Source organism: Xiphophorus maculatus, chromosome 14, assembly GCF_002775205.1.
Source record: "Xiphophorus maculatus strain JP 163 A chromosome 14, X_maculatus-5.0-male, whole genome shotgun sequence".
In the NCBI taxonomy this organism is placed as follows: Eukaryota; Metazoa; Chordata; class Actinopteri; order Cyprinodontiformes; family Poeciliidae; genus Xiphophorus; species Xiphophorus maculatus.
This window is the reverse complement of record NC_036456.1, coordinates 14724162-14740261: the sequence shown is the minus strand read 5'-3', so window position 1 is coordinate 14740261 and position 16100 is coordinate 14724162. Positions and strand designations below refer to the sequence as shown.

Sequence of the window (16100 nt, the reverse complement as noted above, 5' to 3'; positions counted from 1 at the left end):
GCCACAGTCACATCTAACAGGCATGCTGATGTGTGCTTTTAATTAGTTACTGACATAGCTGTTGAAACATATAAATCATATGTGTCTGGAGGTCCATTGACATTAAAATCCATGTGAAAGACTGCTGTTTAATTGCAGCAGCCGTATTCATAGTAGTGTTCTATCAATTAACTCATTGGGATAGAACCAAGGGGAAGAAAGAGCATAAAATGTATTAGTTAGGTTCTTCTAATAGAAGAAATTCTTTTTTTCCCCATGAAAAGTCAAAACCATTGTTGTTGAGGCTGAGGATCACTATCAAGCTGAAACCAAACATTGTTATTTGGACTCTTTGTAGCCGTTCAATTTCCAAGATCTTTATCTGCAGGCATCTGAAGAACTGGCTGGGGATTTTTTGCAGAGTTTCTGTTTGCCCTTTAGAGACAGACACTGATGTCTGCTGCGTGCTGCGGTCCTGCCTTGAAAGCAGAAGAAAGCTGCACATGTGAGAGCATATATGAAAGCAGCCGAGCATTTGTGACAGGGAGGATTCATCACACCCAGGCTCTATTGTTTTTGCAGCGACAGCTCCAGGCTATACTGTACCTATACATTACCAGCATCTGAAAAAATTACAATTAAACTGCAATAAAAGGAAGTCCGTACATTCATCCAAATTAATTATGATTCACGCGCAAGCTTTTATTGTGTAGTTCAAACAGTACTGCAGCTATATAAACTGTATCTGCTGCATAAAAGCAGTTATAATGTATTCATGTTTGGATCTGTTCTTTTTCTCTCCCTGATGTTGAATTTGGAAGCATCTGACTCCCCTAGTGCTCTCCAGCAGGTGCCAAATTTATACTTTAATTGAATTTTGCTGTGCACAGCTAGATGGACGTCTACACCATGTGCAGAATCACTGGCTGACCTCTCAAGGGGAGAGAAGAATTACATCACCCAATACGCGTGGCATATAAACAGATGGATTAATTTCTAAGAGGGAGAGTGGACATATCATACTGGTATACACCTGAATTTCTTGTGCTTGATACTGTTTGTCTTTTTTACTTTTTAGTAAGTTTACATTCTTAATTTTGGTAGTTTGCATTTTATTTTAATAACCTTAGAAGATCACTTAAAAGGATGTCAGGTTTTATTAACGTCTAACGTCAAACAGTTAATTTACGACCACGTATTGCTATTATACATCCATTCTTCACTGACACAGTCATACCATGTACATAATAAAATATAGGCAGAAAAACTATGCGACATGCAAAAATGAAATATGCTGTTAAGCTTAAATATTGAACATAGGACGTAATGGGTTGCGTGTCCAGAACAGGCATTCTTAATGGCCATTTGGTTCAGTTCTCCACCACTCCTTCTACCATTTTCATAGTTATTTGGGAATAGTTAAATCACCGGATTCCTCTCATCATACATTCTTATGAAACTATTAAAAAGGGGTGATAATGTGATGGTTTTATCACTGTGTTGTACATTACGAAGAGAAGGACTGAAAAGAACAAATGAAGTGACTGCTCTCAGGGCTTTGTATTTTATGACTTTTTGGCTATTGAAAGATCCATTGTTTAAAAGAGCAAATCTCGCTCCATCCTGCTTTGTGTTTGGCGCCACCCTTTGACTGGGAGTGTAATTGCTGCTGTTGCTCCCTGATAAATTTGTTGTGGCTCTACCAGCTTATTTTCTGCCCAGTAGAGCCAGCTAGTAGAGGCAGAAAGAAAATAAACTCACCTTGAAGGAATACTTGTCTCTGACTTTTTAGAGCACATACCGTTCCTTCTCTGTATTGGATTTCTTGTCTTCCATTCTCTACAAAGAGGAACCCACATACCTCCTGAAATGTTGAGGCTACGGTTATAGGTTTACCATTACTTATAGGGCAATATTATGTAATATAATTTGCTTTATACCTAAGGAAAAAAAAAAACAACCAATAAGTTTGCATGATTGAGAAAATTGATTTTTTTTAAAAAATATCTAGAAGTGGTTACTGTGTTCACGATTTCAATATATTGCATCACTTTATAAGGCAAATAGATTTTTTTTTTGTCTTAAAAAGTTTGAATAAGTTTGAGATCATTTCTTTTTAAGCTTTGGCAAACTTATCAACAGAAAGATCAAATATATATATTGTAGATATTTAAGGTTGTTGCAAATGTTTTCCTATACTTTTCAAGAAAGTATAGGAATACACTCCTATACATACATCTTCAATGGTTGCATATAGTTTTTTCTGACTCTTTTTTTATTTCATGCACCACTTCTGCTACTTCTCAATACTTGTTTCTTAAAAGAAAAACACTCTGTCCTGTTCCAAAATACACCACGTTTTCAGATAAGAGTTCCTTGTGAAACACTTTGTTGCAAGAATACAATATCTGTCAAAGTTTAAAGAAATAAATAACAAAAAAATGTGGTATCAACAGTCCACAAACATTGAAAAAGTTGAGAAGTTAAATAAACTGGATTATTGATCCATAAGCACCTGGGTCCCACAGTTTTTTTACAAAATATAATTTTAATTAAAGCTCTCTGTAAAGTGGCCACTTATCTTAGCACATGGTTACAATGTGTTCATCAAGCTTTGCTTGTGTTTGTGCTTTAGGCTTCTGGATTGTTGCCAAGCAGAGCTTCATGGATGAGTCTGTAAAGTATCAGTATCAACTTAGGGGCCTGAAAATATTGGAGTAGTCTGCTGCCTGGTTGGTAATCTTTCACCCAAACTAGCCACGCTGCTTCAGTGCTTCCATATTTCTTTTTGCTTGTCTAGGATGAACTGCATCTTATCTTCCAAATGCAATTTTGGAGAGGGAGCAAGCTGAGTGATGTCAAATCTTATGAAACCTACTAATCGCTGTGAATGGCTGTGAGGGATTACGTTTGTTGGGTAGGAAAAAAAAGCTTGAAATAACCTTTTTTTGTAAGCAGTGTAAGGAGTTTACAAGGAGTGATTAATACTGACCTTTGTTTGACCATTCCCAATGAAACTTTCTCTTCTTCACTTAGCAGAGCTCCATAAAGGTTACTCATACATACAGACATACAGAGAAATGCCCAGATCTGATCGTGCACAGCACTGTCAGCACTTTATTTATTTCCGCTTAGTTCCAGTCTGCTAATCCAATGAAAACTAAACATGGTTGATGTTTTATCGCCTATACCAATACACATCTGACAGAGCTTGATGGTTCTCTTAAGTTTTGTACTATACTGTTGATACCTCCCTTTTTCTTGTCATGTGTTGCTCAACAAATTGATCCAATCAGCGGTTCATACTTGCATTTCTGTGAGGACGTGTTCACACATTTGTACAGCAGCATGCAAGCTTAAGCATTTGAGAACAGCGAGTTCCTTCGGCGGCGTACTTCAAATCCTCTGCGCCCACGCTCGGCTATTGTGTCTATGTTGTAGACATTCATTCCTGATCTTTCTCCTCTGCCTCTTAATCTGCACTAAGCGGATCTCTTGATGTTGGAGAAACAAAGTGTTCAGATCTAAAATAAAGGGAGTGTCTGTGAGTGGGATTCAGCAATGAGTCTACAGTTTGGTGGGGCACATGTGATCATTTTTAGGTTTCACTAATCCTTAGCCAAATGCGCAATTACGCAGAACTTTTTCAAAAGTTTGTTTTAGTTTGTTTTCCTATGTTATGAAAATGACTTCAACAATCTGTTAAAGCGACAACTTTCAACTTTTTTTTATGGGTATGTATATATGGAAGTGGGTGATGTTAACAAAATATCCCAATATTTCTTTCTGTATGGATTGATTTTGATAATAGTCACAATATTTTTTCTGATTGAAATTCTTGTTTCTAAGATTCCATCCGTTTAATATGAAAATAGACTAATTCAACTGATTATAGTAAATAATTAAAGAGCTTCACTATCAAAAATTACCATAAACTAAATGAAACATACCCTTAAGCACCGTCGGGCTTTATGGATAACAAACGAGTACATCTACATGTTCATTTTCTCAACAGGCCATATACTGTTGTACAAAATGCATTTGAATTATTTGTTTCAGTACACGTATGAAGTAATTCAAATGAAGTTATCATGATTACTCTTATTGTAAACTATTGTAATCATTTTTTCCCCAACTCTAATGAACTGTGGGGAGGAATTAAAATAGCTCTCCAAAGCATAAGGGTGTCCATATGTGCTCCTGGCACCAGGACATCCTAGGCTACAGTTCGATGATCGACTTTTTTTGTTGTCTCATCTGATCTGCGGCTTCATGCCTTGGGCACTCGGGTGAAGAGAGGGCCGGCGCTGTCCACTGACCCCTACCTGGTCATTGTTGGGGAGAGTACTCGTCAGCGACCTTCGTATGGCTTTGAGGTGATTCTGGTCTCAGGGGGAAAATAAGCAATTCTAAAAGTGTTCATAAAAGAATAGAACTATTATTAACTATATTATGAAATGTGTAGGACCCTACACCAATATGAAACGGTGTAAGTTAGATGATGTGGTGGATATCCTTCTTCCCTTTTCCCTGAGCGCATTTTAGAACAACAACCAAAAATATCACCTAACCCATAAGAAAGGATAAACACTGTTTGTTGCAGCTGGGAAAGATCTCATTGTCTTCAAGATAATGAGACATTTCTACCGTGAGTGTTGAAGACCATCACTGTAGCGTATTGGGTCAGGAATATTGACCCTTTTGTCACTTTTTTCCCTCTCCTCCTTCCCCACATTTCTTACAAACACAAACTCTCAAGTGTGTGTCCACAGCAGGCAAAGAACTCAAACACTACTCCGAACACATGAAACGCACAGTTCAAACATGAGCTGTTTCTTGGCACACAGAGTGTTATTTCAGTACATTGAGCATCGTTTGTTTTCTTGACATGGAAGCTAATGCCAGGTGTAAAAATTCTGCCTAAATGAAATGAAATTGGCTCTTACCTTAACAGGCTGTTCTCATTGGTAATACTGCATTACCGATAATAACGTTAACAGGTGCAACTTATTATAAAGAAAAGTAAAAGACAAAAAAAGTTTACTTTTTGACTTGCGACACTAATATTTTGCTGTTTGTTTAGAATAGAAGAACACAAGCAACAACAGTACGGTGACAGACAATAACAATAAGTAGACTCACATGAAGATGGAATAAAAATAGGTATAAAAAATATGTTACATATCACACAAAACCAATAAAAACAGAAAGTTTAACACATAAAATGTTAAAATTTACACATGAGGGTTATACATGGTATTCTATGTATAACTCTCAAAAATTGTGAAAAAAGACATAATTCTTTAATATTGCTCCAACACTGAAACATAATAACAAAAAGTTAAGTGGAAAAATACTTTGGTAGATAAGGATAGAAATAACTATAGCATGGGAAATATTGTGAGGAAATATCCATTTGAGAGTTTGGAGGACATTCACAGGATGTGGACTGGTTCTGGTGTCAATGTTTCAAAGCAGTCCGTAAGGGATTTATCCAGTACATTAATAGTTCAGATGCAGACTTCCAGCTCTTTGTGCTTTTTTAGCTCTCTTCAGGCTACATTTCTATTTTGGAAAATTGCTCAAAGCTTTTTGGCCTCATGGAATCTGATTCAGCAATAAATGGTTAGCCTTCAGATTTGAAAAAAACTAAAAAATGTCTGCTCTTGTTATAAATCTGTTTTTTTGGGGGGCTAGAGATGTTACAGTCTTTCATTCAGTCACCAATTCATGTTTGGTAGTGTTTGCACCAGGTTTGGGTTCAATGCAACCAGGAGGAGTGAGCTTCGAAGTCAGCCAGAGTGGGGATCAGTTTGTGATTACAGCAACTGCAGTTTGTGCTTACATTAGGCTCTGGTTCTTTGTGCTTTATCTTCCCTCATCAGCTGGCACCCTGACTTCCAATCTGCCAATTATAAAACAGCAGATGTAAGGAACATAGAAAGGGAAAAAAGGCAGTCGGAAAAGAAAATCAGGAGAAAATAACATACATTTCACCTTCTTTTTTCAAACCCTTTGTGGGCAGTGATTATATCCATGGGCCTTTTGAAAGCGTTAATCCTATGGTGCCATTTTTATCTGATAAAGAACAGAAAGAACAGCTACATCAAGTTAATACCACCTGTGTTTCATTCTTTACTTGTGATATATTACATCAGCTTCAGACCACCTGCATTTTAATACATATTTCAGCATATAACCCAGACTTAAACCACTTCACCTTCTCTTTGTTAGTTCAAAGGGGTCTATAATAGGCAAGTGTCTGCTGCAATCCTTTAACTTCACGTTTTGATTCAGTGACAGTTCTGTGGCCTTCAATCTAACAGGATTCTCCCTTTAAATTCCCCATTGGTTCATGCTTAATATGTTTAGGTCTCTATGCTGCTTCAAAAGAATGGAGTTTAACTGTTTTCAGTATCTGGAAAGGCACTAAAAATGCTTATACTATTTATGTTTCATTGGCTCCATCTACCCATCTATCTACAAATAATTATACAATAGCAATTTGGACAAAAAACTGTATTTTGGTTGGGAAATTCACTTGGCAGTTAAAATCCATAGTGGAAACATGAAAGGAGGGGTCTGTCCTGCTGTTTACTGATTCCTTTTCATCCTACAGTTTCTGCAGTTTCCACATTAAAATCCTGACCACTGTGCAAATATGTGACAGAAATTCATGAATTTGACTCTGAAAAATAAACAGAAACCCCATCATTCTTTCTCCAGCCTTTCATGCCCCTTCGGAAATTTACTCAGACAATATTTAATCAGACAGCATCTGCGGCTGCTTGATTTGTGCATGCAGTGGTAAAAATGAACATGGATTGTTTTTCTTTTTTAAGTGGGTCAAGATAGGCTCAGATTAAGTTTGCAATCCATGTTAAATAAACATTCCAATGTTTAATCCCCCAGGAGGATGTTAAATTGAAAAGGCATGTGATTAAAAGTCCAGATTTGTTCATAGCCTTTACCTCAAAGGGTATGGATTAGCAAAGCTGAGTTGGCCCCTTAAATGTGAATGTGCAGCTAAATGAGTCAGCGGGCACTTAATGATGTCAGACAAGAAAATAATTGGTGTATTGCGTGTGTGTCTCAGTTTGCTTCATCGGATGGTTTATGTCTCTATTTAAAAAACTTTTGCTGGCTCCATCGCTTCAATCCACAGCAAAGACACCCAAATTTAACTTGCACTTACCTGCTTATTACAAACCAGCCACCTCCAAATAGACTGATGGATAAATTTAAGTCAGGAAGAGAACGGGGGAGACCATAAGTCTGCCTTGGTAATTGTTTCTCAGTTTCATCGGCTTGACCCCTTATTTATTTGATTGTCATTTACTGCCTTTGCATTAGCTCTTGGTAGATAGGAACTGTAGCTTACCAACAGCTGACCGCTGTGACTGAGCGAGGAAGACGGATGACTGGTCGGGTTCATGAACCCATAAAGCTCACATGGGAGGAAGTTGGCGGACCATATCTCATTACCGGCTCAGGCCTGAAATGAGATGGGTCCCTTTTTTGCCTGTCCCTCACCGCTCCGATTGATTAGTCAGCAGCCAATCAATGTTAATTAAGGTGTAGAGAATCATTTAATTGTGGCATATGAATCATGGTGTCAGACCCTTCCTTGACCTTCACAGGACTTAGACTGTGAACCGTCTAAATACTGTTTGTATATTGGAGGGTAATGGGAGTGTGTAAATGAGCACAGGTTTGATGGACGTCTGCCCTGAATGTGCTGCAGTCTGCAGCAGTAAACCTCTTGTAGATCGAAGCAGAGACAGGACCAGACTTGGCATGCTATTGTGCAAAAGCTTCCCAATAACTAGGTTAAAAAAACATTCAAAAGTTAATCTTGTTGAGTTATTCAGTTTTAAAAAATATAAACATCGTTGTGTTAATTACATACCAAGATATACTTCAAGTGTTTATTTACTTTTTTTGTCGAATGGGAAGACGATATGAAATTAATTAATACAGAAATTTTATGTTGTAGTCATGTTACAGCGTACGTATTTGTGGGACAGACTGCTAATTTGATAAGTCTGTCAAGTCTGTGGAGAGTGTCATTGGCACTCTCCACCAGGATGGTTGTGGTCCAGAGGTAAGTTTCTACCGTCAACGATGACACATTCAGTGATTTGGGAAGCCATGTTTTCTGCTGGTATTGGTGCGCTGTTTTGTCAAGTCCAAAGTCAGATGTAGCCATTTGCTATTTCCTGTTGCTTTGGCAGCTTTTCTATTCCTTTCCACTTACGTTTTGAAACCATTCCTGGAAGGAGTACTCTGAAAAGCCAGGCACTGACCCTTATTGGCTTAACTTTGTTGTGGAGTGTGTCTTGGGGTATGCCAGAATTTTGCTGTATTTTTTACAGGGAAACTCTGTAAATATGGATTTTACAGCACTTATACGGAAAATATCTAGCATCCACATCTGCCGGTATTTTACAGTAAATTATAGTGTAATATTTCACATACTTTTTTGCAGAAGTAGATTCAAACAAAAAGATGCAAAGTTTAGATTTTTGTATTCACCACAATCAAAATCAAATAAATGCTTGAAAATATATCCACTGGTGTGTATAATAATCCATATAATTCTATACTTTTTATTTGTAAAATAAACTCATTGATTATAACAATTATTGAGATGCACTTTTATTTTCAAAATGGATGCAGAAACCCAACAGATCTATATCTGTCAAAACGTTTAAAGCTTAATGTTGTGAGATAAGTGTTGCTTCTGTTATGCGAGGCGAGAGGCTCTCCGTGCATATGAAGTGGCGCTTTGATTGATGAGTGCCAAAAACAAAATGGCAGAGGAGAACACCACAGGCACCAAAATTGTGTTCTTTAATGAAGACCTGCATTTCATGCTGGAGATGATTGTGTCTACCTCCTTCCCCACAACCTCCCCCTACCACAACAACCATCCATCATGTGATAATAACGCTCCAACCTGTGCATGGTCTGGTTGGTACACCCATGACTTTCAACTCTATTCCTCCACAGCAAGATAAATTTGTCTCTGCCAGAGCCAAATGAACCTTAAAAAGAGGGGAACTTCTTAACTTTGTAGATTTCAGAAAGTAGTACGGCACTGCTCTGTTATTTAGTTTGATCGATGTATGATTAAAATCAGTCTCCTTGGCAAAGTTATGTAAATCCTTTAGAGTTGTGTTTCTCTACATAATTCCTTGAAATCCAAAAATCTGAAGTTTGATCTACAGTTGTTTCTGGGTATTAAGGGATCCTTTCCTCCACACTTTATGATGTGCAAGACATACTGGGTCTTTTTGCAGACCACAGAGAAAGGGAATCTAATAATTTACCATACTGTTAAAATAAACAGTAGTTTAAAGTAATTTTGTAACACATTGACTACCAGATATCGTTTTGCCATATTTGAAAAGTGGTGTTATGCAAAAGACTTGTTAAATATGACACCAGGGCTATTTGCTAGCTTAACATTATGTTTTGAGGGTACAAGGTTCGTTTTCTTAGCTTATGATGTTCACTGTGATGTTCACAGCAGAGACCCTATTTCAGAACTTAGCTATAAGCACTGCTAAGCTTTCTAGCTTGATTGCACAGTGCGAGAGATTGCATTACATCAGCCAAAAGCAAAGCTTGGTGTTACTTTCAGGAGGAGTTGGAGATACAAAATAATCCATCTGGTGTTCCAGGGCCTGGTCATATGCAGGAAAATGGTAGCAGGGATGTAGATGTTTTGTTTATACCCCTATGTTCAGTGGAGGAGATATTCTAGTGTTCATTACTCAACACCTATGAGATATTTAGCACTTTGGCTAGCCAGTCAGTCCAGCCTTCGTCTTCAAACACCACAGTTGAGAATCTCTTTCTGAGAAAGTCCATATGTAATATTTAGTGCTTGACTGTCATGCGTTGTGCCCACTGATTGCTGTTTGTACCTTTTGATAATTAATTCTATGATTTCTGCAGATGTAACAACAGGACCCAGTGTGCTGTGGTAGCCGGACCAGACGTGTTTCCTGACCCATGCCCGGGAACCTACAAATACCTGGAAGTCCAGTACGAATGTGTGCCCTACAGTATGTATTTTCCACTCTTGCCTACATTTCTAAAGCTCTCAGTCATACTAATGCCTTCTTAGCAATGATTCCTCAGCAACTTCATCGTAACTCTTATCAGTACTGCTCTTAAGGTCAAAGATGTCTTAAGTGCACATTGCAGTGGTAAGCCTATGCTGGGGATGTTGTGATGATTTTTTTGTGATTGTGTATTGAAGTAGATAAAGAAAAAATAGAGTGTATCAGAGCAGAGATGTCAACAACATTGGGTGTCTTTAAGATATTTGACTTAACCCAGGAGGGAAAGCTTTCACTGTTGTCTTTCTCTATGTTAAATTTGAAAAATTTACAAACTGAATATTTTATTTGTCTAACAGAATCACGGCATGGAAGATTTCGAAAAAGAAATATTTCCTACTTGTAACACTTTATTTGAGCATTTCAAGAATTTGTTAGAAGTTGCACACATATCAAGTCTGCACACATGATAAGAAAAATCAAGTTAGCTTGTTTTCTGGAAACCAAGCAAATGTTTGGCTCTCCGTGGCATTTCTAAAGGGATTCATTCTAATGGTTAAATTTCTGCACCAGTTAAAGAACTTTTTCAAGCTGCAATAAACTTTAGTGGAAATGTTTAGGTGTGGAAAGGGTAAGAATGGGGTTACAGGATGAACACATGAAGAGGAAATCTAAATGAGGTCAGAGGAAATGGAATGGACATTGCCATATAACCCTAGGTATTGTTTTAGGGCGACTTTTCTGCGTATCATCAAAGCCGGTCATGTCGCCTGCCAAGATTCTGATGTGCTGTCAGGGCTGATATGGGAAAAAAAATGTTTGAATAAATCTGGCAGTGGGCTTTCAGATGTATGGTCTGCTGTAGCCACGGGATTGAGGAGAATTGTAGTAATTCAAATTCAAATCAAAACCATCTTCCTAACATGTTAGGTCTTTACTCGGCTCCCTTTAGAAGTTTGACAGACAGCAGCTTTGATCTTGTGATGCAAGAACTCTTTTTTACCAGTGATCTAAAGCCTGCAAACACCTCTTTTAAATCTGACTCCTTCCTGTTTACACATTTTGTCATTCCAGCCACACGGTGTCTTTTTTCTTTATTGAGGTGTAAAACACTCCAACCCAGCTCCGGCTGCTTCGGTGTACAGAGACATACTTGGTCTGAACTGTGGCCTACAACAGCACTTAGTTTTCCATAATATCCTGTCCTTCATATCCTGCAGTGGTTCCTGTTGGAACTAACTTGAACTTTTGTTCCATCCACTTATACTGTTGACTTCACAGTTTGATAGCACTCGCATATTGATATATTCCTGGAACAGGATTATACTTTTTCCGTTTGTTGGGCTGTTTGTTACGTTCTCAGTTTTTGTGCAAATTATATTTTTATCCCAAGAGTTGTACTTGATCACTGCCGTTTACTGTGCAGTGTATTCTCAAAATTCATGAAAGTGATGGACAAAAAACTATTTACAAAAGATGAACAAAATTTAAGAATAGTGTAAGACTTGTGTTGTAACACCGCTGGTAATCTTTAGTAACTCAAAGGTTAGAGCTAAGAGGTGTAAAAAACAAAGTGGCTTAGCTATTTACAGTACTGCATTGAAAATGAATAAAAAATTGGCGAAACATTGTTTAAAAAGAATGAATGTTTAAAAATAATACTTAGAAATCCTCAAGAGCTGCCAGTTTTAGTTATTAAAAGAAATTGAATATGAAAAAAATAGGAGCACTCAAGAATTATACATAGCATTGTATCACTATGTTACGTTCTATTCCAGATTGATGTCCACATTGTGGCTCCAGACAAAGAGACGTTCAACATGGAGGTTTGGTTTTCAGCCAGTTTTCATCCGTTATATTTAGTGTAATTGAGCTTTATTCCAAAGGGATGTTGGCTGGTCCACCTTAACCGTGATGCCTAAATTACTCCTGTCTGATCACACATGGTAAATATGTTCAGCCTATACTCTTGTGCAAATATTTAAACCTTTTTTAACTTTTTTATAGTCATATTTAGCCACATAATTAGACTTCCTGGCTCCATTCAAAAAAAGGCTTACAGCCAATGCTAAAGGTCATTATTTTCCACATCCCTGTTGAAGCAATAATATTAATAATAATATTTGCCCTTTAGGGCAAAATAAATTTCTGTTCTACCTATAGGATATAAGGTGTGAGTTTTGAGTCCTGTGTAAGTATTTTCAGCAGAAAAAAATGACTTATGCATTTGTTAAAGAAAGAACTAAAAATAAAGAAATACAGGTCCAGCTACATAATTGCTATAATTTTCTTGCCTCCAGTTTGAACTTCAGTAGTGTAACTATGGATGGTGGCCAGAAATCATTGTTGGATAAAAAAAAGGCTTCATTTCCATCAAAAAAGGAATAAAAAAAAACAACAAATGACTTTCAGGGATTTTTAAATATACTATAAAACATTAGCAGAGCAACTTAAATTCACTACCATCATTAGGACAAAATTCAAATAAATTCATGTCTAATTGTCCAAATAATGCAGTCAGATCTTTTTTGTCTAGAATGAATTGAAAGGTGCAACAAAATACAACAATAAATGTGTAGATTTCACTATTGTTGTGATTGTCATTGATTGTCACTGAAGTGTAGACACTTTGATAACCAGAGGAGAAAGCCTCCGTGCTAAGTCACATTTATTTAGTTGTGCTAAAATCATGAAGCATCTATAATGGACACTGCGTAAACTTCAGTGAGTTTCATTTAAGAATAATAATACATAGACTTTATGAGACTCCAGGTTATTCTAGAATTAAAACAATTTTTAAGAGTGATTTGTCATTTTAATATCTTCATTTCCACATATCCATTGTCTTCCACCTATCTGAGATTGGACTAAAGGGGTAATAGGTCCTGAATGGGTATCACACATTCCTCTCTCCAGTGATGCCCTCCAGGTCATTTCGAGGGATCCTAAGACATTTCAAAATCATCATAGTTACATAGTCCATCCAGTGGTTTTCTAACACCTATCCAGAATAAGAAAACAAAGCTAATCCTCAACAGAATAAGACTGTATAGAATCCCCTTTTCATTGACAAGCCTTGATCCCAATACTTTTTTTAAACTTAAATTTCTCCCTCTGCTACTGTCCTACATCTGCACCCTCCTTGGTCCTCCACACCTTTCTTTACCATTGCTTTGCTTCTTTGTTCTCTCACTCTGTGGTCTCTTTTCCTCTTCCCTTTGACCACTTTCACTTTTACATCTGTATTCCGCTTGGGGAGCTTCTTTTTCTTTTAGGGATAAATTACCTCTCTCCTCTCTCCACCGATATCTTCATAAAGCGACACGATAGCAGATTCAGATGTGCCATTAATAATGGCGGGGAGGGGAGTGTGCTAAATCGATGGACACATGCCGTAGATACAATATTGATTTCATTAATTTGCGATTTGATCCGCTCCATCAGTTGTAATGGAGGGACAAAAAGAAGTTATAACAATTACCGCCAAGAGTGGTGGTGTCTGTGGGTGGCAGTGTCACAAGCCAAGGCAATGCGTCATTTTTCAATTGAGCTGCTGTCTGAATAATTGTTTGATCTAAGATCTGACTTTCCTTTAAGGAGGTAGAATCATAGTGAACAATCAAAGAGGTTAAAACAGTAGTAACAGAAGGGATAAATTAAGAAATTAGTATATATTGCATGAAATTTATTACAGAGAAATGTATTTGCTTCATATTAGATTATATTAGATCGGGTGTAACTCATGGACACTGATTGGTTTAAACTCGGTCTACAAAGTTGGTTCAGTGGGGTTAAGGTCAGTGATTTAATATATTGTGCATCTGGAAAGTATCCGCAGTGCTTCACTTTTTTTTTTTTTTTACCCCTCCAGGGGGTCTTTTGTGGGCTCTAGTGTCACTTATATGACCGTAGACTGACAGGAAACGGGGAAGGAGAGGGGGGAAGACATGCGGCAAATATCGTCGGGTCCGGGAGTCGAACCCGCGACGGCCGCGTCGAGGACTGAAGGCCTTGAAAATATGGGTCGCGCTACCCCTACGCCACCACAGCATGTCTGTGCTTCACTTTTTAAACATTTTGTAATGTAACAGCATCATTACAAAGTTTATTAAAGTTTTAAAAAATGTTTTTTAAATTTGCTAACAATAGAAAACCAAGAAAACACATTTACAAAGCCTATGCTTTATACTTTATTGATTTACCTTTGGCAGCAATTACAAACTCAAGTCTTTCTGAAGTTGATGCCACAAACTTAGCACACCTATTAGCTGTTTCACCTCTTCTTTGTACTTCTTATCAATCTCCGTCAGATTGGATGGGAGACGTCTGTGCAGCCATTTTCAGATCTCTCCAGAGATGATCAATCAGATTCAAGCCTGGACTCTGGCTTAGCCATTCCAGGAAATTCACAAAGTGGTTCTGTGCCACGGGTCATTGTGGTGTTGAAAAATAAACCTTTGCCTCAGTTTGAGGTCAAGAGCATTCTGGAGCAGGTTTTCATACAGTATCTCTCCGTACATTGCTTAATTCATCATCTTCTCTATAATGACTAGTCTGCCAGTTAATGCTGTTGCAAAACATCCCCATTGTGTGATGCTGCGACCAGCATGCTTCACTGTAGGGATAGCATTGGCCTGGGGATGAGCCTGGTTTCCTCCAAACATGATGCCTGGGATTCACGCCAAAGAGTTCAATCTTTGTGTCATCAGACCAGAGAATCTTTGTTTCTCTTGGTCGGAGAGTCCTTCGTTTGTTCCTTTTGGCAAACTCTAGACGGGCTGCAATGTGCCTTTTCTGAAGTTGTGGCCAGCTCTAGGGAGACTCCTGGTGGTTCCAAACTTCTACCATTGACAAGTGATGAAGGCCACTGTGCTCACTGGAACCTTCAAAGCACCAGATTTTTTTTCTCTGTCCTTCCCAGAGTTTTGCTTCAGGACAATCCTATCTGAAGAGTAATCAGTGGAAACAGCTCCAATTTGATCTTCTTGCAAAGGCTGTGAATACTTACATAAATGTGATTTCTTGGTTTTCTTTCTATTTTCAATAAATTGTCATAATAGGGTGTTTGTGTGTAGATTTTTGAGGAAACAGGTTCATTTAATGCAATTTGTTATAAAGCCGTAACATAAAATGTGGAGAACAGGGAAGCACTTTCCAGATGCACTGTTGGTAACCTTGTCTTGTTGGAAATAAAGCAATTTATGTTAAGTCTATCATTTCTCTTAGGAGGAATGGAAAAAATATCCAGTCAGAATAATACAAGTTTTTGATCTTGACAAAAAAATGTAATGGACAACTTAGGGAAGAATATTTAACCAAATATCCATGAGGGAATATGTATCCATTTGGGCATGTATGCGAAATCATTTTTTATGTCACAATTCTTTAAGGGTTCATGTAATATAACTATGTGAAACACAATCATTACTTAAAATACATTATTAAAAATGTCAAAGTCAATGACATTTCTGGCTTAATATAGTGTATATTGGCTTCTGAGTAGAACTGTACATGGTCCTCCATGCACTTCACTGTTAAGTACGACCACCTTCGTAGAACCGAACCTTTGTGATGTCTCATAAACATGACCACTCCAGTAGCTGACATCTTGTCTTAACCCCATCCTTTCACCTTGACTTTCAGTGTTTCAGTGGTGAGATGCCAGCCTATTCTCCTAGTGGCTTATTAAAAAACTTCCTCTCTCCATTGTTCCATTCTTCTCTTAGTGTAACTTTCACTCGAACAGCTCCTCCCAAAGGTCAAGTTGATAAGAGGTCAGAACAGCCGTGTCTTCCTCCTACACAGCCCCTGCAATCTTCCTCAGCAGTAATGAAGCCCTTAGATTCCCTCGGTGGCCCCTCAGGCTCTCCAACCTGTCATACAAGATCGGGCATCCGGACCTGTGTTGCCATGCTCTGCTGTTTAAGTAGCTTTTTTTTTTTTGAGATGTTGCGAACTTGTGGTGAGAACTTGAAACTTCTGATTCTGCTAATTAGTTGTACCTTCACGCTGCGGTTTCCATGGCAAATTAGCTAACTCTTGTCCAAGCAG

The 16100-nt window shown here is 37.9% G+C and overlaps 1 protein-coding gene across 17 annotated transcripts in view; it reads left to right on the top strand.

Moving 5' to 3' along the window:
- The window catches only part of LOC102238135 (adhesion G protein-coupled receptor L3-like), a 275239-nt gene that overhangs the window by 137163 nt on the left and 121976 nt on the right, over positions 1-16100 (top strand). For all 17 annotated transcript variants that reach the window (XM_023346007.1, XM_023346016.1, XM_023346015.1 and 14 more), the window contains one exon: positions 9943-10052. In XM_023346007.1, coding sequence (XP_023201775.1) covers positions 9943-10052 — 110 coding nt within the window. The remainder of the gene's footprint in view (positions 1-9942; positions 10053-16100) is intronic.